The sequence below is a fragment of the Cucumis sativus genome, chromosome 3, assembly GCF_000004075.3.
Source record: "Cucumis sativus cultivar 9930 chromosome 3, Cucumber_9930_V3, whole genome shotgun sequence".
Lineage (NCBI taxonomy): Eukaryota > Viridiplantae > Streptophyta > Magnoliopsida > Cucurbitales > Cucurbitaceae > Cucumis > Cucumis sativus.
In genome coordinates, this window is record NC_026657.2 from 30,755,518 (window position 1) to 30,778,205 (window position 22,688).

The 22,688-nt window shown below is 31.7% G+C and overlaps 4 protein-coding genes across 5 annotated transcripts; 2 read left to right on the plus strand and 2 right to left on the minus strand.

The window, feature by feature from the left end:
* Positions 1–2,829: 2,829 nt before the first annotated feature.
* Positions 2,830–4,663, plus strand: LOC101207121 (protein LITTLE ZIPPER 4). Its single transcript, XM_011653706.2, has 2 exons — positions 2,830–3,008; positions 4,003–4,663. The coding sequence occupies exon 2, from the start codon at positions 4,101–4,103 to the stop codon at positions 4,317–4,319; it is 219 nt and encodes a 72-aa protein (XP_011652008.1). The 5' UTR covers positions 2,830–3,008; positions 4,003–4,100; the 3' UTR covers positions 4,320–4,663.
* A 2,083-nt stretch (positions 4,664–6,746) lies between these two features.
* LOC101206885 (CAAX prenyl protease 2) lies at positions 6,747–12,231 on the minus strand. Of its 2 annotated transcripts, XR_969089.2 has the most exons (9): positions 11,787–12,231; positions 11,004–11,063; positions 10,634–10,846; positions 9,909–10,020; positions 9,372–9,443; positions 9,175–9,237; positions 7,991–8,068; positions 7,241–7,472; positions 6,747–7,107 (listed from the first exon to the last, which is right to left on the minus strand). XR_969089.2 is itself a non-coding variant. In XM_004149166.3 (8 exons), exons 1-8 carry the CDS (start codon positions 11,994–11,996, stop codon positions 7,339–7,341), a joined length of 942 nt encoding a protein of 313 aa, XP_004149214.1. In that variant the 5' UTR covers positions 11,997–12,231; the 3' UTR covers positions 7,035–7,338. The 2 variants fall into 2 exon arrangements, 1 of the variants encoding a protein (XP_004149214.1); XM_004149166.3 differs by having other exon boundaries at positions 7,035–7,472.
* Positions 12,232–13,308: 1,077 nt separating this feature from the next.
* LOC101206007 (protein YIPF5 homolog) lies at positions 13,309–14,445 on the plus strand. The gene has a single exon (XM_004153687.3). The coding sequence runs from the start codon at positions 13,488–13,490 to the stop codon at positions 14,247–14,249; it is 762 nt and encodes a 253-aa protein (XP_004153735.2). The 5' UTR covers positions 13,309–13,487; the 3' UTR covers positions 14,250–14,445.
* Positions 14,446–19,284: 4,839 nt separating this feature from the next.
* Positions 19,285–22,405, minus strand: CSTFL1B (protein SELF-PRUNING-like). Its single transcript, NM_001280725.1, is given in 4 exon segments — positions 19,285–19,909; positions 20,117–20,157; positions 21,603–21,664; positions 22,103–22,405. Coding segments are annotated over 4 exon segments (534 nt in total). The 5' UTR covers positions 22,316–22,405; the 3' UTR covers positions 19,285–19,691.
* Positions 22,406–22,688: the final 283 nt, after the last annotated feature.

The window sequence follows — 22,688 nt, forward strand, 5'->3', positions numbered from 1 at the left end:
GACACTCACAAATATAAAAAACAAAAAATAAATATTTAAACTTAATAAAAAGATGTATAACTTAGTTTGTAAGCGAATTAACTTAAACTACTAATTTAAATAACTATATAAAAAAATAATCATCAATATCCATATTGATATTGATATTTTAATCCTAAACGATAATCCAAAACTCATGAAGTACACATGTCAAAGGTTTTTCAAGATTGAATAATATTTGGAAAAGCTTTAGAAAAGGAAACCAAAATTAAAATGGATGCCACCCAACCATGCAAAACTATGATTTAGTTGAAGGAACAATCTTTGCTTTTCCTTCTTAAAAAGCAAAAAAAAAAAAAAAAAAAAAAAGAAAAGAAGAAGGATCAATTGCTTTTTGGTACTTTTCCACCCTACTACTCAATAATAACCATTCATCATTAAAATGAGTTAAAAGGAGAAGCAAATTGAAGTGTTGAAAAGCCAAATAGGGTAAAATTTGGAAGAGGGAAAAGGCTTTATTTTAAGGGTGGGGGCAGAAAGGTAATTTAAGGACCACTAACCCCATTGTTTAGAGCTCCATGATTGGCATTGATGCAAAGACGTAGAGAGAAGAACGAGCTCCACGAGGGGTAGTAAATGACTAAAATGCCCCCTTGAGGAAATCATACAATTTTATGGAGCCATTCGCATATGTGAAAAACTCCCATCATGTTTTCACACTAAGCTACTCATAACCCATGAGAGGCCTTGACGCTGGCTGGCCCCTACCCCCATTCCCTTTCCATTCTTCCTATTTTCTAAACTTCAAATCAATCAACCAAAATTTGCATTTCCACGTCTCTCTTTTGTGTTTTGGGTACGTACAATTTTCATTTGGTCTCTAACGTTATTGAAAAACTTACCTATCTAGTCTTTTAGGTTTTCGATTTTGTTTCATTTTAACTTGGATAATAGGCATTGAGAGCAAGTATCTAGTAAAAAATATCGAGATAATTTTAAAATATAGTGATCAAATTGAAACAAAATTCTAAATTTGTTTGAAATATAGAGACTAAATTGATATTAAAATAGAAAGATTTTAAGAATGAGACGTGTAACATTTTGAAATTTAGAGACCAAAATAGAAGCTAAATCTAAAAGTTAGGACAAAAAAGGTATGTTTTTTTCCTTTCACTTTTTGTCTATTGCTTTCAAAATGCTTTCATTGATGATCCTTGCTTTGATTGTAATAATTCTTTATAATAATGTAAAACAAAATACCATCATCAATTGGTTCAAATAATTCTAAGCCATAAAAAATGGTCCCAAGTATATTATAAAGGTTAGATAAGTTTGGTTACAAGATTAGTATAATTACGTAACCGAGAAGATAGTTATTTCAAAAATTTAATTAGTCGATATTAGGTAAGCTAAGTTCGAACAATCATGCTTACAAGAGGAAAAATAGCCTAGTGTATAATCTAAAATGCCTAACTTTATAGATTCCCGTCTCTTTCAATTACACAATTAAAGTTATTAATTAGTACACAATTCTTGATAAAAACTCAACAAAAAATACGATAAGATCGAAAAAGCCAACCAACGAACCACATCGATCACTTTTGAGGACGAGAGGTAAAAGAAAGAGATGAAGAAACTAAGCCAAAACAAAACCAGTAAATTATGTTTTTAATTGGGTGCAAACCCTAAAAGCATAGAAATGATTTTTTTTTTTTTTTGTTGGTGGTTGTGATTAGGAATGAGTTAAACAAAATTAGAAAAGGAGGGGTTGAAGTAAAAGGGGGGAGAGGGTAATATGAAAGGGAAAATACAACATTACAAGTAAGGAATAAAATCCCCAAAATAAACAAGTGGGTAAAGAAAAGTTGTATGTGCAAAAAGAAGTGCTAATAAAACCCACCCCAAAAAAAGGGGTAAAAAAGAGAGAAAAATAATGATTATTACCAATAGTTACCAACACAAAGAGATTAGAAATGTGAAAGGGAAATGAAAGGAGGGCTACAAATAGAATTACAATATTTAGTCTATATGGTATAATTTCATAGAATTACATTTTTAACCTTCCATATTTTAAACAATACTTGGGTTTAATATTATATATACATTTAGTCATTCAAACTCAATTTTAATAAGTTAATTTTGAATGACCAGAAGAAGTTAGATACATAATAAATGCACTTGTTTTTGGTGAACTTGAACTCAATTAAAACATAATTGAGATGAGTTAGCATATTGTAGAGGTGATTGATGATTATTGAAGAGTAGGGATTAAAAGAAAAGAAGAGGGGGTGTTGGTGTTGGTGTTGGTGGGTGGCATTGAGAGAAGGGGTTGTGTGTGTGAAGTGATGATGGGTTTAGAAGCCAATCCATTTAATGATTGCGAATCTTGGGACGGCCCTTAGCCCACCCATCATTTTACATCCCCCCTCCTACCCCTAAAACTCCCATAATTCTTCCCCTCTCTCTCTCTCTCTATCTCTATCTCTATCTCACACACCATCTCTTTTCTTTACTAAAACACCCTTCTATAATTCCCAATTTTACCCCTGAGAACCCATGACGCCATTAACAAATTTAAAAAAAAATCTTTTGAGCTTCTTCTTCTTTCTTTCTTTCTTTCTTTGTTGTTCTTTCTTCTTCCTATAAGCGGCCGCCTTCCATGCTTACACTTACATGATTGTTGTGTCAGAAAGAGGGGCATGTCTCATGTCTAATGTTTCAATGTCTTCTTCTTTTCTTTTTCTTTTCTTTTTTAATGTATTCAAAATAAAAATATTTTATATTTTTTAGATTATATAAAATGATTTTTGTGTTTTTAATTTTTGTTTGGGGGGGTTTCTCTCTCTTAACCTATGACTCTATAAATTAACAGCCACTTTGTTCCATTTGTCCCTCACTTGTTCCCCTTTTTTTTTTTTAGCTTTTCCTTTTCTTCTTCTTCTACTACTACTACTACAAGTGCTTCTGTTACAAAAATCCAGATTGTTTTTGTTTACTTCTCTCTCTGCCCAACAAACCCTCTTAAAAAGGTGATCTTTTTTGAAAAGATAAAGAAAAATCAACACAATACCCACTTTCTCTTTCCTCCATTTCTCTCTCTCTCTCTCTCTCTCTCTCTCTCTCTCTTTCTCTCTTTCTCTCTGTCTATATATATATATATATATGATTTATATTATTGTTGTTTTTTTTTTGGGTCTTTTTGTTTTGTTCTTAAGGTTCTCTTCTTGCTTCCCTTTCACCAAGAAAGGTAGACATACCCTTATGTTGTGGGGTACTTCCTTTGTTTTGTTCCTTTTTTTTGTGTGTAAGTTTTGGTTTTTGTTCTTCTAAATTCTAAGTTTCTTCTTCTTCTTCTTCTTCTTCTTCTTCTTCTCTTGTGTTTTTGTATTGAATTCTTCAATTTCATGTCTTTTTCCCCGCTCAAAACAATTTATTTCCTCTGTTTTTGGTGCAAATTACAGAGGCTTAGTTTACAAGGAAACTTAAGAGGTTCAGAATTTTTAAGTTTCTTATGGTCTTATTAATGTGGTTGAATATAACTTTAATTATCCTTTTCTTTCATATTTGGGCAACCGAAAGAACAACCCATTTCTTCTTTTTTTCCCCCCCTTTTTTTTCTTTTCACAATGAGTGTACATTTTGTCATCCATTTATCCTTATTCTCTCTTTTATTTATTTTTTTCACTCAAAAATCTTTTGTTTAATTTTTTTTAATTAAAAAAATTCCCTGTTTCGAAGCTGTTTTTGCCTCCTCTTTTTTCCCATTTGTTTCTGTCTCTTTCTCTTCTAACTCTCATTATTACATATGGCTAAGACCAAAGCTTCTTCTTCTTCTTCTTCATCTTCCTCGTTACTGTTGGATTTATCAATCTCTATAAATTAACCTCTCACTATTTTTTCCATTTCCTAATCCTAAAACCCATCTCAACATTTCTATCTTGTGTGCTTCTAATTCCTCTTCTCTGCTTCTTCTCCTATTATTCCTTTTTTTTTTCTAAATAAATTCTTTGTTTTCTTTTTCAGGGTTTTTTTATTTATTTGGAATTTGGTTGATGTAATATTATCATATATTTATCAACCAAATTGCGATCAATCAATAATCAAATAAGCAAAAGGAAGAAATGGAGAGGCTAAACTCAGAGTTATACTTGCAAAACTGTTACATAATGAAGGAAAATGAGAGACTGAGGAAGAAAGCTCAACTTTTGAACCAAGAAAATCAAGCTCTTCTTTCAGAACTGAAGCAGAAATTATCCAAAGGAAATTCAAAAGCCAATGCTTCAAAATCAATTCCTGATCTTAATCTCTCCTCTGCAAATCCTTCTAATTCTTCCAATTGAAATAATCTAATATCAATGGAAGAAGAAGAAGATGATGAAGAAGAAAGAAGAACATGATTATGATGGTGATGATATCATGACCCCACTTAAAGTTTAATCTTATTTTTAATTTTTTTTTAATGTTTTTCATTTTTTGTGAATTACCATAGCCAACAGTAGCAAGTAGTTTGGGATTTCAGTTATATAGGACAGCATGTAGCTTTAGCATCTTTTTTTTTCTTTTTTTTTGAATTTCTTATATCTTTTTTTGGGGGGGTTAGGATATGGATTTTCTGTACTTCAAAATGATGTATCAGGCTATCTAATGGAAAAACCAATTTCACATTATAAGTTTTTCTTTCTCATATCAAATTGTGATTGTAATTGAAAAGGCCTTAAATGGGCTTGCTCAAAAATTTAATTTTATTCCTACCCATTTAATTTAGTTTCTTGATAAGCAATAAAAAATAAATCTTTACAATAAAGGTAATCAATGAGGCATCCAATTTTGAGTGGCTTCATTATCATTTTTGCTTGTAATTTTTGTCAAGTTTCAAATCCAAGATATCCATAAAAGATGAACAGAGCATTAATACACACACACACACACAGATTTATATATTAATTGTTTAATTGTGTAATAAAATAAAGGCTATGAAATCATGTAAAAGGTTTGAAAGAATAATGAATTTTTTGTCTATTGAAGACAAAACCATTTGGGAATGTTTTTAAAAAGCTTAATCAAATCACACATGCATGTTCATATCATCCCGAGTTCTGATTTCACGTAGAGTTTTCGTGTGTGTGTTTGGGTTTATTTTTCTTTTGACATGTGGCTTTCTTGCATGGAAAGAGATGTTTAAAAAAATCAAGTTCATGTTAAAATAATAGAAAAAGGGTTTGTGTTGTAAAGAGAAACTTGTTTGAAATTAAGATATTTGCCTTTTCAATTGTATGGAAGTTGAAAAAAAGAACGAAGAGAGAAAAGGGATTTGATTTATCTAACTCTAAGTTGAGATAAAATTCTCACTTTATTGAAAATTATATCAACAAATGACCTTTTGTTGATTTTTTTTAGATTCAGAAAAGTTTCCTCCAATGCTTCTAAAACTTTTTTTAAAAAGATTACTTTAATTTCAGAAACAGTTTCAATATGACAATTGAGAAAACTTGCAATATTTCATTATATGTTATTGATAAATAATTCTAAAGTAAATCTATTTATACATTTGTTTCTCAACCCATATGTCACATAATTTTCTTCTCGCCTATAGTAATACCGTGAGAATTTGTACTCATGAAATTTTAATTTACACAGTTGTAACTAAATTTTTATTACCGAACTTATACGCTAAGAACTAAAAATATATAAATTTTTTTTCATATATCAACTTTGTAAAATCAGACAAATCCAAAAGTGATGAAACGAAGATTGAAAACTAGAAAATCATAAAGCAATTTTTCTTTTTCAAATTTTAAACTTTGCCATTTAGAAAAAAGAACAATAAAAAAAAATAATAAACAAAATAAATGAAAGAAAAGAAAGGAGGCTTTTCATTCGGATTCTATCTGAGGAAGAAAGTGATGGGAGGATCTAATCAGTAGGTAAACGTCATCACACACACCCAAAAATTAAAAAAAAAAAAAAAAAAGAATAGTAATTTTTTTATAAAAATAAAAATATTAAAAGAGTTCATTAAATTTTGGAAAAAAAACTGAAAAAAAAGGAAATAAAATATGAAACCCATGGACATGACGTAGCCCTGTGTTTGTCAGGTTGACCATTAATATTAAAGAGAAAAAAAAATAAGAAGAAGAAGAAGAAGAAGAAGAATAAAGGAAAAAATATATATAGAATTTGAAAGATAAAGAAGAATGTCCAATCCAAAACTCCATTGAATTAGAGGTCTAGTTTTAGAGGGGTGTTTGTTTGTTCTAGGCCCTGCCTCTGAGCCTTTCAATAAACTCATTGAGATCAAAATTGAGAAGAAAGGCAAAGAAAATGATGATGACACATTTGAATATCTTTTTTTTTCTTCTCTTCCTTCTTCATGGAAAACAAGCAAAAATTGGTCCATTTAAATCATCATAGATACTCATCATTTTCCTCAGATTTTTCTCCTCTTCCTCCCTTTTGTTTCTTTGATTTTCTGACCATGCCAAAGATTTCTCTAGACCTTAACCCCCACATTTCAAATATTTTACACCTCAACATTCCAATCGTGAATATGGTGCAAAATTCTAGCCATATCTAACTTGAATTTGATTCCCGGTTTAAAATACTATTTTGGTCATTATACTTTGATTTTGATTAATTTAAAACGTATAAAACTAAAATGAACTAAAGTTAAAAGTTTTCGAACCAATAACTCCAAAACACCTAAAACAAAAAATATGGGGACCAAGTACTCATACGGAGTATCAAACTCATACCTACCCATGCCATGATTTTTTAAAAGTAAGAAAAGGAAATAAACTATGAAAAAAGAACTTGAAAGTCTTATAATCTAAAGGTCGTGAAACTGTGTGGTCGAGTTCTAAGCATAATGTGGTGTGTGGGGGTGGGGAATTTCCACGAAATTTCAATGGAAATTGTTGCTACTTAAAGGGAGGAGGTTAAACTTAAACAAGATATAGATAAGTTAATGGGAGGTAAGATCCACAATTTGGAGGGTACCCTACGGATTTGAGGCCATCATTACAATATCTACAAGAGTGGAAGGGTTTCAGAAGATGAATGGAAACTGGTTCAGTACGCAAACCTTTTTTCTTGCTTTGGTCCAAAACAACATCCTTCGCTGCCTAACACCTTCATTCAAACAACAATCAATAATGTCTTTTAATCATTGAATTCTTTGTTACAATTACAACTCACAAGACAAGAGAGAAACATATATTCATAGAGGTTTTCATACCTAATAATAAACAGCCTTGGCACATACCTCAATACAGAAGAATAATCTAACATATCTTCTTCTGCTTCTCTCTCTCTTTCTAAGCTACAGTAAGATTATTTTCTTTCAAGATTTTCTTTCAGAGTCTAGTTCCAAGAACAATATCCTTGCCAACATCTGCAGTTGTTTGTTCTCTCATTAAACAAATGTGGACTTGTCATGGGAAAAAGAAGCCATAGGAATCCCACCATCCCAACTAGAAATGCCAGACTCACCACTCCTGGGATGTTTAGATAACAGTTATCTTCAACTCAGAGGTTCATAAACAAAAATGAACACACAGAAAAAGAAAAGTACACTTGGCTCAAAGGGTTAAATTCAAGCTTCCTAGATTTCACAAGGTGCATTTCAGCATGTGGAATTTAACATTCTTTTTTCTGGTCATTAATCACCATATCAACTATTTATTAGCATTTAGACAGTAAACATGTAGAAAATCTTATTATAAAGCAACGTCGCAACAGTGTAAACTATATGGAAATGTAATAAGGATGAGAAATTTGGAACATATTTTCTCCTGTACAAGGAAACAAAGGGGGATAAGTTTGATTCTTTTGTTATCATGGTTTTTTGAAGAACACAAATCACAAAAACATAAAACATGGCACTAGTTTGATTCTTTTGTTATCATGGTTTTTTGAAGAACACAAATCACAAAAACATAAAACATGGCACTAGTTTGATTCTTTTGTTATCATGGGTTATTGCAAATTCAGATCACAAAAACATAAAACATACCTCTTCCTCGAGAAAAAATAGCAGGTAAGCCCATAAAGTTGCAAAAAACATGAGCAACTAAAGGAGCAAGCAGATGGCCTGCAAAAAAATATCCTGACATCAGTGCGATTTCTTTTTAAGAGACTTCTAGTGTGTTTGGAATAGCTTTTGCAATATAATCAGGTTTACTATAATCGCCCTAGGAAAAATGAAGAATTCAAAATGTGTGAAGTTTAGTTTCTTGGTGATTGAAAGTGTTTTTTTTTTTTTCTCCAAACCTTGATGAATAAAAAGCTCTTTTAAAATGTTGAATCAATTTGAACTCTTTTTTGAAGAAGAAAGACACGAGGGATGGATTGTCCAAAAAATAATTTAAAATGATCAACCAAAAATCTACTGAATATGTGGCATGAAGATAAAGCCTATTTATAATTAATATAATAACTGTTGGTAGTTTTGAAAAATGTAAGATATAATAACATTTCATTGAAAATATCTTTTCTAAAACTGCTTAAACTAGAAGGGACTCCAAACACTATCAACAAATCCACGCTCAGCTGTCTTAGCTTAGTTTAAAATGCAAGAAGATTAGTGGCTAGGTTTGTGAACCAAGTCCAACAAAACTATCTTAGATTTCATTGCAGGCCTTGAACTATATAAACCTTACCAATTAGAAGTGATAAAGGAAGGATATTCATTACAAAACTCTTGGAACAAGAGTTCTAAAGGAAAGTACCAAAAGATAGTCCCCCTACTCTTCATATTAATGAGAATAATAACTAGTATTAGGTGTCAAATTAAGCATCACTCTTCCTATTAGCATCTTTAAAACAGTTTGGTGACAACATCAACTATCATCAATTTGCTTACCAAGAAAGGCACTAGTGTGGGCACTAGTGCCAGTACACGTGCTTCTCATGAAACAAAGTTGATAGTGCCCTAGACTAAAACTACATATTAGATTATTGGAAAATATGTGTGTATATGTATACAACTTCATATGTGAAATTTGATGAGCTTCTAGTAGCACGTTTAGAGCTCGAAACTAATTCTACTCCAATTCCAGCTTGAAGCTGGTGCAAATTCATCAGTTAAATCAATCTCTTTCTACCTGATAATTGATTACAGGTGTATGAAGCTCAGGAACCAAAAGCAAAGACCTATAAAGAAAACTTAGCATTAAAAGTAATGTCTATCTTGAATACCAGTTCGCACAAAGAGAAAACTCGCGTATGATCCAAATACCACAGTATACCCAAGCTGGAGACCTGGAAAAGGAAAAGATGAGAGAAAAAAAAACTGAACTCATATGCATCCTTCATAAACATTTAATGGGAAAAAAAGAAGAAAGGGGAAGAGTAAAAAATGGAATGCAAATTGTCAGGGAATAAAAGTTGTGTACCTACAACCATAACCGCTTTGGCTAAGTTGTTGTTCTGCTTGCTATAGTACTCCATAAAGTGGTTTAAATGCGCTGTCACATGATGATGAAGCAGAATATTACTAATTTTTAACCAAACAAGTTTCAGTAAATTTACAGAACGTCCACAGGAAAATTGTTCATCCATGAAATGTTCAAAGTCTGATGGTCCCATCCTAATTTCAATTAATAAACAACTAAAACCAAATGTAAGTATTGAAGACTCATCGCTTCATTCCATACATACTTTTCATAAACAACTAAAACCAAATGTGTATATATATAAATCTGGTGGTTGCTGAACATGGTACGAGAACAAGAAATCTCAAGCTCAAACCCTTGAAATGTTTTCCCTATTTCTATGAATCAAGGGGAACATGACAAATTTCAAAAAAATAATAAATAGTACAGGGAAGCATAAGGTCATGCCCCGTAATGAATAAATGAGGGAACATGCACAAACTCTTATGTAAGATAGTTGGATGGTTTATTTGCTAAAACGAGAAGTGTTGAACTTACCCAAACTGAAAAGAATGGGGCAGAGAAATATCACAGTGGTTGGCTTAAATCCCCCAGATAGAAGAATTGGTATCATGCATGCTCTAAACACCAACTCCTCAGTTAGTGGAGCCTGTCCAAGGATGTATGATGCAAATGTCAACCAAGAAATCGAAGTGAAAAAAGGTTCATTTGCCACAGCTTAAAGAATTATTTATTATCAATAACCAATACTGGTTAGCGTTAAGGAAAACAAGACATCTATTTTACTTTTACAGAAAAGTCAGCTCACAAACTCAAAATAACAGCATCTTTTTACTCACGAGTGGCAACCAGAACATTGGACGTTAGACGAAGCATTTCCAACCAAACTGTGAACCTGTCTTCAGTGGTTAAATACAATGGTCCAGGTAACCAAATCAATCAAGTTACTGTCATTACTTATCTAGCTTGAATTTTGAATATAATAAGTATGCAAGGGAGATTTAGAGCAAAACCAAGCCACAACTTTTTCCGCCCACCCAACTCATGGAGCTTACTCATAAAGAATCATCAAACAAGTAATGCCAACAGGACAAAAAACCGATGGTGCAAGATGAAGAGTTGCCCAGGATATAAAAGGAAAGCAGCTGCAAAAATATTTCAAGAAAATATACGAGTGTCTAGCATGCGGTTATAAGTGATTTATTTGCTTTGACACAAAGCATGGACCCAAAAATGGAGCGGAAAAGCTTGAAGTTACTCACCACAACATAATTTCTCCAAGCTAAAATATTTGAGACAGTTGATAGCCCCCAATCAAGAACTCTTGTCCACAACAGTCTCGCACAGTTCAAAAGGGAGTCTCCTCCATGATTCATATGTTCTCTCCATGAATCCACCAATAACAAAAACTTTAAGACCATTGATCCAACGTACATAAAAGAAGTCAATGAAAGAGGAAAGATCACAGCTTGCCACTGTTTCATAGATAAAATTGCAATTCGCAAGTTTAGGATTCATTTCACCTTTCCAATCTGCAGACTACAAGATTATAAAATTGAATAAAATGTTAAAGAAAACCTTAGCTAATACCATGGTGTGTTATCTAATGGAGAAGAAAAAAGTGATACTTACAATATGATTTGCTCGGACACCATAAGCTGCCAATAACAGTGATAACTCCATTTTCTTTATCTGGCATGAAATAAATGACATGAGGAAAGTCAGCATTATGATGGAAGCTAGCACAAACAAATATATAAATTGCGGACTACGAACTTATATTCAGATTAATAATGCTTCACTGAGTTACAAATTCCTGAGATCTGCTGAAACCCGTAGAACTAGGAACAAGAGGTCGTGTCTACTTAATATCTTCCTTTGCATGGTAATTAAGAAGTAATAACTTCAACTCTCTAATTCACCAATTAGGTTGATTGATTGATCTTAAAGTCTATGGTAATTGGTTCACTTGAATAACGAGAAAGCTAATTATATATATGTACCTACAAATTCTTGCTCTCACCTCTATCAGAGACAATGGATCCAACGGGTTCATTATTGAAGATCAACAAATCGTTATCTAAACCAAAATTTACTTCGTTTTACCACAAATTTTAACGTTGACAAATTCCGATTAGTTAACTCGTAGCTCGCGTGATAAACTAATACTTACTGAACCAGTGTATCGAGTAGATGGATTGACCATTCTATCTTAAGTGAGCCATTGCAGAAAATTTCCTAATTCCTATCAACCAAACGGCCAGTAATTCTTTATTCTCTACTAAGAAATAAATGAATATTACACAGTTCAACTCGAATAAGGAGAGCTGATTTCTGAAAAGACTCATTGCAAATACAAACAATATAATCATGCTTGCAGACATTAATGACAGGAAAAAGTTAATTGAAGCTTACAGGAAGGATTAGAGCGCAGACGAAGACTGAAACGGCGGTGGAAATGAAGGCGCACAGGAACCGTCGAATCATGTAAACTTGAAGAGAAGGAGGAGGTGGTAGACGAAGTATCAAAGCAGGAGCATAGAGAATGGCAACGTAGAACAGAGCCATAGCAGTGCAGGCCGTCACTGCCACTGCTTTGGAGATCAAACAATCTTCCTCCTCCATTATTCGATTTCTCAAACAAACCTAGAATTAAATGAAGATGTTCTTCGCAGTTGGATCTGAAGATGAATCTCAATTCGGTTTCCGTTGAGTTCACAGTTCGAATTCGCCTTGCTTCCGACGACTCGCCACTCTTTGGACGCCGAGTTGAATCGGAAATGCTTCCGAGTCCACGAGTCCACGAGTCCCCTTCCCGCTGTTTTCCGATTTCTTCAATGAACCTCAAGATGAGATGAAAACATTATTCAAACGTGCTTCTTTAAGTTTTTTTAATATTTTATAGCCGTTTTCAAATATAATAAAATAAAACATAATTTTTAAAAATAACAAATTTTATAAAATATTTATCCTATACCAAATTCTGATAATAATTGATATACTACTAGTATAAACTATCAACAAATTTTATAATTGATAATCGTTCATATGTTATACGGGTAGAAACTATCATTTATATAATCTAAAATTTTGTTAAATATTTTAATTTATTTTATTATTTTAAAAAATGTTCTTAAAATAAATATATATAACAATTAAATTTGGTTTAAGATATTTTAATATATTTATAGTTGTTGTTTTATAAAAATTATTTATTTTTCAAACTTTATTTATTTATATATATATATATTATTTTTGTCTTTTAGTTTGTTTAGTTAACTCTAATATAAAACGACCAAGTGTGTAGTTCAAATCCTTCACTTCATATACATTTAAATAACAGTTTAGTAATTTAGTTATTGAAAATGAAATTTTTTCATAACATCTTCAATTCTCACAACCATGGATCGTTTGTGCTTCTATGTTTTGAAATTGTTATTTAGGTTGTACTTTTATGTTATGACAGGTTGAATCTATTATTAATATTCTATTTTTCCTCTTCTCGGGTTTTATAAGATGATTCAATTCACGACTTTAGTCAAATAAATTAAAATCAAATAATAAATAATATTTTGAAATCAATAAATAGACGAACATTTTACACTTCTAAACACAAATAACAAAGTTGATTAGTTATATGTATTGTAACCGTGAACTTAACGTTAATTGACATTCGTCTCTAAAATTGAGGATCTGACCCCATACGAAGTACGAACAAAGCAAAACCTATGGAACAAGAAAAGACCAAATCGTATTTTTCTAAAAAAGAATGGGGTGAAAAGTGTAATTTCATACCACATTGAGTCACTTTAGAAAATTATTGGCCTTGTACTCTTCCCCACTTTCACGTCAATTAGTTAAAACGGAATACGAAAAGTCACATTTACCCTTAAAACCTCTCTCTACTATATAAACTTCAATCTTTTTTCTTTTCCTTTTTAATATTTTCACTTTCTAGTGCATCGAATCTTCTCTAATATTTTCCCCATTTTCCTTTTACTCTGTGTAGAGCATTCGATCTCGAGGTGAATCCCTAAATCTCCAAATCGTTTTCGATTTACAATCGGTTTCTTCTTTCAACCCATTTCAGATTTCAGTGTTTTGTTTCTTCAATCCATGGGGACGGTGAAGAAGGAGTTCGCTGTTCCGCCAGTGGTTTTTCCCTCTGGCGGTAACCCCAATCTTCAACAACGGCGGGGTGTGGCGACGGCGCCGTTTCAGCCTCCTCGGCAGACTGGCTCCAGCATTCCGTTTATGTCATTTGACATCGGATCCGCCGCTGCTGCTTCCACATCCTCCGGCAGTATCTATGGTGGTCCTATTGGTGGTGGGTCTATCCCTGGTGGTGCTAATTTCGAAGACGAAGAACCCCTCCTCGATGAACTCGGGATCCACCCTGATCAAATCTGGAAGAAAACCAAGTCGATCTTGAATCCGTTCCGGGTCAAACCCGATGTGCACAAGGACTCGGACTTGTCTGGACCGATTCTCTTATATATGTTCTTTGGCCTCTTCCAGTTGCTTGCCGGTAAGATCCAATTCGGCGTGATACTGGGATGGATCGTGGTTTCTTCCATCTTTCTGTATGTTGTGTTCAATATGTTGGCCGGGCGGAATGGTAATTTGAATCTTCACACGTGTACTAGCGTGGTTGGGTACTGTATGTTGCCTGTCGTGGTTTTGTCGGCTGTGTCTTTGTTCCTGCCGCAAGCCGGTCTAGTGAGATTCGCAGTTGCTGGAGTTTTTGTGTTGTGGGCGACGAGGATCTGTACGAGTCTTATGGTTTCTCTTGCTGATGGTGGGGATGAGCACCGTGGCTTGATAGCGTATGCTTGTTTTTTGATTTTTACTCTGTTTTCGCTGTTAGTTATATTTTAGTTCTGATAATGCAACTTCAGCTTTGTGATTAGCATTGACATTTTTTGTTTTTTACGAAAAGGGGAAAAAAAGAAAAGAGCACACTCTGTACTGAATTTTTTGTTTACTATATTGATTACTAGTTCAAGTTTGATTGATGGTGGAATGGGAAACTTGTTGTAGTAAATGAGAAATCCATTTGCTTTTAACTTTTTTATTTGTGCCATGTTCGTCATTTATTCTATTAGTCTTGTCAGTTATAAACTAGTTTACTTGTATAGTTAATTAGTAGGTGTTGAATGGCCTGTGATCTATTTAATTTTAAGCAGCCTATGCCGGGTTTTAAGTGTGAAGTGTGTGTATAATTGGATTGGTTAGTGACCCCCACAAGCTGAATATTCATTCGTTAGCAGTGTCCCTATGAACAATTGTCTTGGAGATAAAGTATTTTTAGTTGCACTTGCCTTTGATCTGGATGTTTCTTTTGCTCGATAAGACAGCATTCTCATGCATTGTTTTGAAAGACTTAAATTCAATATGTAGGTTTTTGTTGTGGAAAAATCAAGTCTCAAGGCATCAACCTCAAAAGCCTGTCAATGGTTGCCTGCTAGTATACAATCAATATATTTAGATGTTTTTTAGGAAACAATATATCTAGATTTTGAGCTTCGTTATAAGGGGGATCATGTTCAATGTCCTAGTATTGGCAATGTGTCTAAGTTGCTACATATTCCACTGGCTCTTTTGTTTTATCTACTGAATGATGCTTTGACTTGGGCCTCTCTGAAGTTACTTTCTTTCATGTTGTGTCAACAATTTTCTTGTATAACATCTGCCACAATAGCTTTCCTACTCTCAGCCAATCAAAAAAGTCCTTTATAATCTCTTTTTGAAGCTCTCTTTGTCTTTCATTCCATCCATGGAAAAGCCATTTATAACTGCATTGTGGTATCTTATCTGTAAGTTATTATTCCCTTGCTGATAACTAGAAGAGGATTGAAAGACATAGTAGGCTTTATTTATTGACCTGATTTGACATTTCCGGTTGTCTTGTGTATCCGTATTGAAGAAATAAACCACCATCCAAGTTCCTTGTGTCTAAAGGTGCAATATTGTTTAGGATGAGATTTATTTCTTGATTCAAATTCATAAAGAAGTCCATTAGATTGTTGCTCCGTGCCCTGTTGGTCTTATCACCAAGGAACTATAGATGTTCTTTCTATAAGAAAAAAATATAGACAAATGGAGACACACCTTTCTTTTGTAGAAAGGTCATGTTTTTTAGCTTTTGGATGTATTTGTCAATATTGGTGTTTACTTGGTTGGAAATATATAAAAAGTTAGTTACGGGATAGATGGATAGACCGCAGGATGATATGTTGAGATTGATTTACTCATTATAATACTTCATTGTGGCTTATAATTCAAAATTGTTTCATAGCTTTTCTTTGTTTCTTCTTTTCAAACAAAAGTTGGGCCTATCTCTTTGTTTTGTATTCCCCACTTCTATTTATCTTGGAAACCTTCAACTTTAGCCTCATTGTTTTCCCACATGGACTTGGGTTCCACATTTCAGCTTTCAGTGAACACCCCAACTTGTTATCAACCTGAGGGCGTCACTATTGTTACCAAAAACTTTTGTTCTTCAAGTTGTTTCTAGCTGTATTTCTGCAACACAAACTTTTGCTAAGTGATGTCTCTACTTTTGTCCTTCCCAATTTGGCATTGATAGGTATTCAGTCTCACCCGATGAGCTCTTAGATTATTCTGTTTTTCTTTTCCGAAGTCCATCAATACATGGGTTGGGAGTTTTGTACCTCTAACCTCTTGGTCAAAACTTACTTCATGCCATTTGAGTTGTACTCTGTGTTGCTCATCCATTTGTACAACATGTTCATCTTAAAAATGCAGATTATTGAGGTAGAATAAGGGTAGATATTCTAATTGTAATATGTAATGGCTAAAATTTTTCTTCTTACTAATTCTTGCTTGTAGCTAATGAGTTCAGAAACTTGTTAAAAGAAAACATTGTTCTAAAGAATTATTCTGTGAAGATTTTATCAGTAGTCTCTTGTTTGTAGTTATACATGTGGGATTATGGTTTTAAATCTCTATGATTTGAGGATCAGTGTTACTATGCATATTTTGGTTATTATTTGCAAATTTATGATTTTGAGATGAATGATAACTCTAAATTACAAGAACTTTGGAGTCTGTTCATCCTTCAACCGTTAAAATTCTCAAAGTTCAGGTTGTATTAGATTTATATTAACATATCAATTAATTTAAATTTTTTTTTGAAGATACACATATGCTAATCTTGCTCAACTGACATTCGTTAAAAGAGAAAAAAAAAAGTAAAATGAATGATAGTTTGGGGATTTGATCAAAGCTTTTTAAAAATTTAAGGTCCTATTGTAAATGAAAATAAGTCTTCAAAAGAATTTAACTATTAGTATTACTAAATTACAGTGTTGTATTTCTCAATTATCATACTCAATTTGATTTAGAAAATTTACAAATAATGATTTAATCTGTTCTAGGAATGGTTGTTTAGAAACTACTTCGAAACTCTTCTTTTCTTTAAACTAAAAGAGTGAAATTCGACCACCAACCAAAGTCGTCAAAGATTCAAAATTCAAACAACTGAACTAACAATTCTTCAACCCTATTTTGAAACTAAGGATCTTCCGGGCTTTGTTTCTCAAATAAAAATCCAAATGTTATTCATGATCTAAATTTACTGTTTAGTTCGAACATACTCATTCATTACACAATAAAACTTGAATTGACATAACCATTAACTTTTTATAATAGTTCTTAAAAAAGCAAACAAACAGGGTAGGAACAAGGAAGACATTATTCAACATATTTTAGAATTTATAGACCTATTAGATTCTATTAACACAAAATTTTAACCTTTATAAATATACCATATTATAAAATGGGACAATTCTTAAACATTTTTAATACGTTAAAAGATTTATTTAATTACACACACACATAAAAAAAGTTTAGGAACGCCTAACTAAACCTAATTTGTTTTGAAGCTTAATTTACAACTAAACCATAATTTTGTTGCATAAAATATAAAGAAAAACAAAGATTAAGTCTTAGATTTGAGATTAGGGGAACAACTTTGTATCCCATATATTTTGGTGGTTGTGGATTTGTTGAGGACCGTTATACTTAACTTCATTTCACCTTACTCTTTCCATTCCCTATATAAGTAAAATTGAAGCTCCGCCGTGTTTGTATTTTCCACCCACCACCCATGGCCTCAGGCATAGATCCGCTGGAAATCGAAGAAGACGATGACCTCTTCGAGATCGATCTTGAGGCCGTTAACAGCATTATTTCACCGCCAAATTTCTCCGATGACACTTGCGGTTTCTTCACAACTGCCGGTGATACCACGCTCCTCGCCAATTGTCTGTTGCCGATTACCGACGTGTCCAGTGCCGTTCCAGTAGGTGATTCCAACGAATGCGAGATATTTTTGTTTGCGATGCCGTCGGAGCCGACACACCTAGAGAAGGCTCTTCAGTTACCGCTGGGTTTCGAGCTTCATCGAGCTCTGATTGATTGTTTGGAGATGAAGATAACTAGCCAATGATTTGAATTAATTTCCTACAAAATTTGAAGTTTGAACTAGATTATTAACTGACTTGATCTATGTTTCGTTTTTCTTTATAACTTTGAACTTTATCTTGATGAATTATAGGAGCCTAATGTATGTTTTTAACTTGTTGAATTATGTTAATTTCGTATTGATTGTTTGAAACAAAAGTGATTTATCAATACCATTATCCCAAGCTCCCTTTTGAGTAGTAGTGTTGTTATTATTCTTGAACACAGTTTGGATTGTTAAATAATAAATTTGGGTATGACATTATCACATAATATGTAATTGACCGTTTGCAAACGAAGATATAATTCGTAAATATGAGCCAAATAAGTTCAATCATAATTGAAAACCACTGCACTTATTTAAGTTAAGCTTAAACTTAAAACTTGAGCCTAGAAATCAAACCTAACTCGAATTAGAACACATCTAAATTAGATTCTAAATTAATATATTTGTATTGAATTTGGTTTGGATTAATAAAGTAAATAAAGGCATATCCCTTTTAGATAAATGGATCGATCAATTTAACAATTATTTAGAAACAAAAATTACAATAATACAAAGCATCAATCCTTGTTTAAAAGGTCAACGAGAGAAACTAAACTCTAATTAAGCTGACATAAGATTCTTTGGCTACTTAATTATATATATATACTGAAAAATTATCTGTAGTTTCTTTATTGGTTTTAAATATCAGTAGAAAAGAATATTGGAATTTTAGGTTATTTTTTTATTTTATTGTTCATAAGTTTTTTTTTTTAATTATATAAAATCAGATCTTTTTTATTTTATATTAACGCATTATTAGTAGCGAAAATGTCTCTGAATGGTTAATGTTTAAAGCTTCTTGCACTAAACACTAAATTAATTTATCGTCTTAAAATTTATAATCAAATGTTGCAAGTGTAGAATCCAATTTTAGAGTTTTATTGGAGAACTTGTTGAAATTAAAAATGACTGATTTAAGTTATGAAAGCTAATAAAATAATGTAAGTGCATTTTTATTTTTAAAAAATTAAATAAGTTTGGTAGAAAAAATTCAAAGCTTCTTAAAAATATATATCTTAGTTAATTGGGTTAAACTTTGTAAATATATTTTATATAATTTAAAGCTCATTCGACTATATATTTTTGTTATTTTAACTCATTTTTATTAATAAATTTTATTGTTTCCAAAATGGTGTAGCTCAAACATTTTAGAAAAACAAAAGGTCAAAATTTGTTTAAATAAAAATCTAACTATTACATATAACATATGAATGTTGAGAGTGTGTTTAGTTTCTAAATGTTATTTTCAGGTAAATATTTTACAAATTTCATTAAAAATGTCACAAAATGAAAAAAAGAAATAGTTTGTTAAATAATGATAATGAAGAACAAATTAAAAAAATCAAACCACATAAGAATAAAAAATAGAAACAAAAGAAGTTACCAAATGGACCATTTCATATATATTTTAATTTGAAACTAAAAACAAACTGTGGTAATAATTGTAAATCATCTCAAACTAAATTCATTAGCACATACAATAAAAACTAATTAAAGACACCAAAGAGGAAAAGAAAACGGCGACGTTTCTTCCTTTTTGCATGTCCAAATTATTCTCCCTTCATGCAAATATAGATTATTTTTATCTAATATACAAATCTGAGAATTATCTCTAATCTCCCTCCCTTTTCCTTCTATCATCACCATACAAAGTGGTTAATATTGTTAAAGGGAGAGGAAATAGAAAGACTCAGATTAATATATTAATACTATAGTTTTCTTAATTTTCTTCTAGAATTCAAAATATTTTGGTCCACTGGGATCACTACTGTTGCCAGACGACGGTTTTAACGCCTTCTTGCAGCAGTTTCTCTTTGGGCATTGAAGTAGACGGCAGCGACGGGGAGACCCAGGTCGTTGTCGACCGCGAATGCTCGGGTGTTGAAACGCTCCCTTGAAGAGGGTGGATTCACCGATTGTCTTCTCTTCTGTTTGAATAGAACAAAAACAAACCTGTGGATTCCTATGTTTGGCTTTGGAGTCTCGTAGCTTACTACCTCCCTACCTGTGATTTCATTCAAAAATATTTCTTTCAATATTTAGTAGTTTATAACCGTTAAGATATGTTTAATTTGTGATAGGTTAGATGTGGAGAAATTTCAAATTTCAATTCACACAATTGTCCCATTAATCTCTCTTAGTTAATTACAAGTTTAAAACCTTTTATTATTATTGTTGTCTTTTCAAGTTTAGGCAAGAAATTAAAAGTTACCGAATGTGGCGTCGGTTGTACCAGGAATATCTGTCACGATCCTGCAATTAGAGATTCCATAGTCAAAACCACTTATCTTTTCTAACAAGTTTTACATATGTTATCGATTGCAGAAGTTAAATAAAAAAAAAATGAAAACAACTTTTTTTTCTCCAAAAGTGTTTGGGAGAGAAGATTTGGTGTTAGAGACGTTAATGAACGAGCGGAGAAAAAAATGGATGCATGACTTCTAATATTCTTGCGGAAAAAATGGACATCTCTATTTGGTAATCTATCGTTGTAATGAAAAAATGTGCATAAGGTGAAGATTTGATGGTTTTGATACAATGAATTGAGATGCAAAAATAGAAGGTGTGTGAATGGTTCGAACGTGTAAGGCCGAGCGGTTTTTTCGCTCATGTGCCCCACATTTGACATAAAGAAGTAGGTCTACATTTTATGAAGTAACCATGCATATCACTAATATAAATATTACACATATTAACTCGTTTGTTATTGCAAATTAAAATATATTTTTATTCAAACCCATCTACTTTTTAATTTTTTTTTTTATAGAAATACTATTCTTGACATTTTAACATATTTAAATTAGTCGATATTATCATTCATGTTTGATATTCTGGTACCCACATATTATAAAATAAACTATTTTAGTGAAAGTAACTCATTGATTTCATTGATAATTTTGAATTAAAAATTCTTGTCGAAAGGTTGCACATATATGCATGGATAAAAAGATTATTATTATTATTAGCAAAAATGCTAAAATTGAAAGTTTAGTCCCCACACCTTTGTTTAACTTAAAAAAGAAAATTGCTAAAAGTGTTGACAAATATTTACCCTAAGTTAGGAACTTAAGAGATATCAAATAAGGAGTCCAATCCAGTGATTATCATGCCCTTAATAATGAATGCAGGAATAATTATACAAAGTAAAGTAAATATTTGTTTTTTTTTTCTTCTACTTTTGAAAAAAACCCTAAATAAATACTATAGATTATTAAATAATACTTGTAAACAACTATTTAAATAATACTTGTATTTTTTTTCTCTTTATAATTTTATTTTATTTTATTAAATGTAAGAGGCAAATCCTTAGATTATTTATTTTCAAATTTTTCTTCCAAAAATTTAAAAAAAAAAAGCCTAAAAATGTATAACGCCAAATAAAAGGCAAATCAGAACAAAAAAAAAATGTTGTAGGCAAAATGAAAATAAAAGAAAAATATGCAAAATTAGCCAAAATCCAAAATAGAGTAACGACGATGATTTTTGCATTATTCTTCCTCAAATTCAAAAATTCAAATTTGATTGGATGTTCCAGGTTCAAATTCCAGTACTTTATGTTGTACTCGAACAAAGGTCAAATTAATTTGGTTGGTTTTATGAAGTCATGTAAATAAATATATGTATATATATATAGCCTTAGAAGGAAAAAAAATAATAAAAGAAATATCATAAACATATATATGTAAATGTTTAGTTACCAGTGTAAATGCTCCCTTAAATAAGGGTCACTTGGCCCAGGAACATCTGGGTCAGTCATAATCTGAAAACAAAAAGAAAAAACTAATTAAATCAAATAATCAAAGTATTAAGAGATATATATAATAATTAAAAATGTAATAAAAACTAAAGAAAAGGTAATTCCAACAAATAATTAAAAATAATATTATTTAAAAGTGTCAAATATTAAGTTAAATCACATAATAACTCTTATTAAGGAAAGAAACCCTATGGCAAAATTTCCCCCCTCTTTTTTTAATTTTTTTCTTTTTAAATTTATTCAACATGCAAGAGTAGAAATTTAAACCTATGAACGATATAATCAATATTTTAAGCAACAAAACTATATATCTTCGAATTTAAAGACCACACACAACTCAAAACATGCAGAATAAGATCAGATCCAAGCCTCAGATAAATCATTTTTTGTAATAAGTTTGAGATAAACAAACAAGGAAATGAAGTTAAAAGAATTACAAACCAGAGTGAAGAAAGATCTCAGGTCACCACCATGGATTTCAGCCCTAGGTTTAGCAGCAACAGCAGAAGGAAAGAACTCATGGCCATTGAAAACTTGCTTATTATTGCTATAAAAAACACTCATCTTCATGCTTTGTGTGAAGGAATCAAGAACATCACCAATCACTCTACCAACAACAAGAGGTTCTGAGGACATTGCTGATGATCTTGCCATTTCTCAAAAAGCACTCAGATTTAGAAAAAGAAAAAAGTTTTTTTTTTTTCTTTCTTTCAAACCCTATTTTTTGCTTTGTGGTTTATATGGAAGAAGCTCAAGCTTTGGTGTTGGTATTTATAGTGTTTTTGAAAGGTCTCATATAGTAACTATAGATTTGTGCTTACGTGGGTTTTTTGAAGTGATGGTTTTTCTAGAGGCACTACTTTATAAAAAAAATGAAAAATAAAAAATAAAAAAATAAAAAAAAAGGGTTGCATGAGAAGCCAAGGAATAAATAGAAAATATGAAAAAAAAAATAAAAAAATTATCCTCTATTTTTTGTCACATCAAAATAGTTTGTTTTATTAAATTATTTGAGAGATCTCATCCT

Excerpts from the sequence above, each read along its gene's own strand:
- LOC101207121 (XM_011653706.2), top strand. The coding sequence starts at position 4,101 with ATGGAGAGGCTAAACTCAGAGTTATACTTGCAAAACTGTTACATAATG.
- LOC101206885 (XM_004149166.3), bottom strand. The coding sequence starts at position 11,996 with ATGGAGGAGGAAGATTGTTTGATCTCCAAAGCAGTGGCAGTGACGGCC. Across the intron at positions 11,064-11,786 it reads TCTGCGCTCTAATCCTTCCT|ATAAAGAAAATGGAGTTATC; the intron begins GTAAGCTTCAAT and ends ATTTCATGCCAG. Across the intron at positions 10,847-11,003 it reads GTGTCCGAGCAAATCATATT|TGGCAAGCTGTGATCTTTCC; the intron begins GTAAGTATCACT and ends TCTATGAAACAG.
- LOC101206007 (XM_004153687.3), top strand. The coding sequence starts at position 13,488 with ATGGGGACGGTGAAGAAGGAGTTCGCTGTTCCGCCAGTGGTTTTTCCC.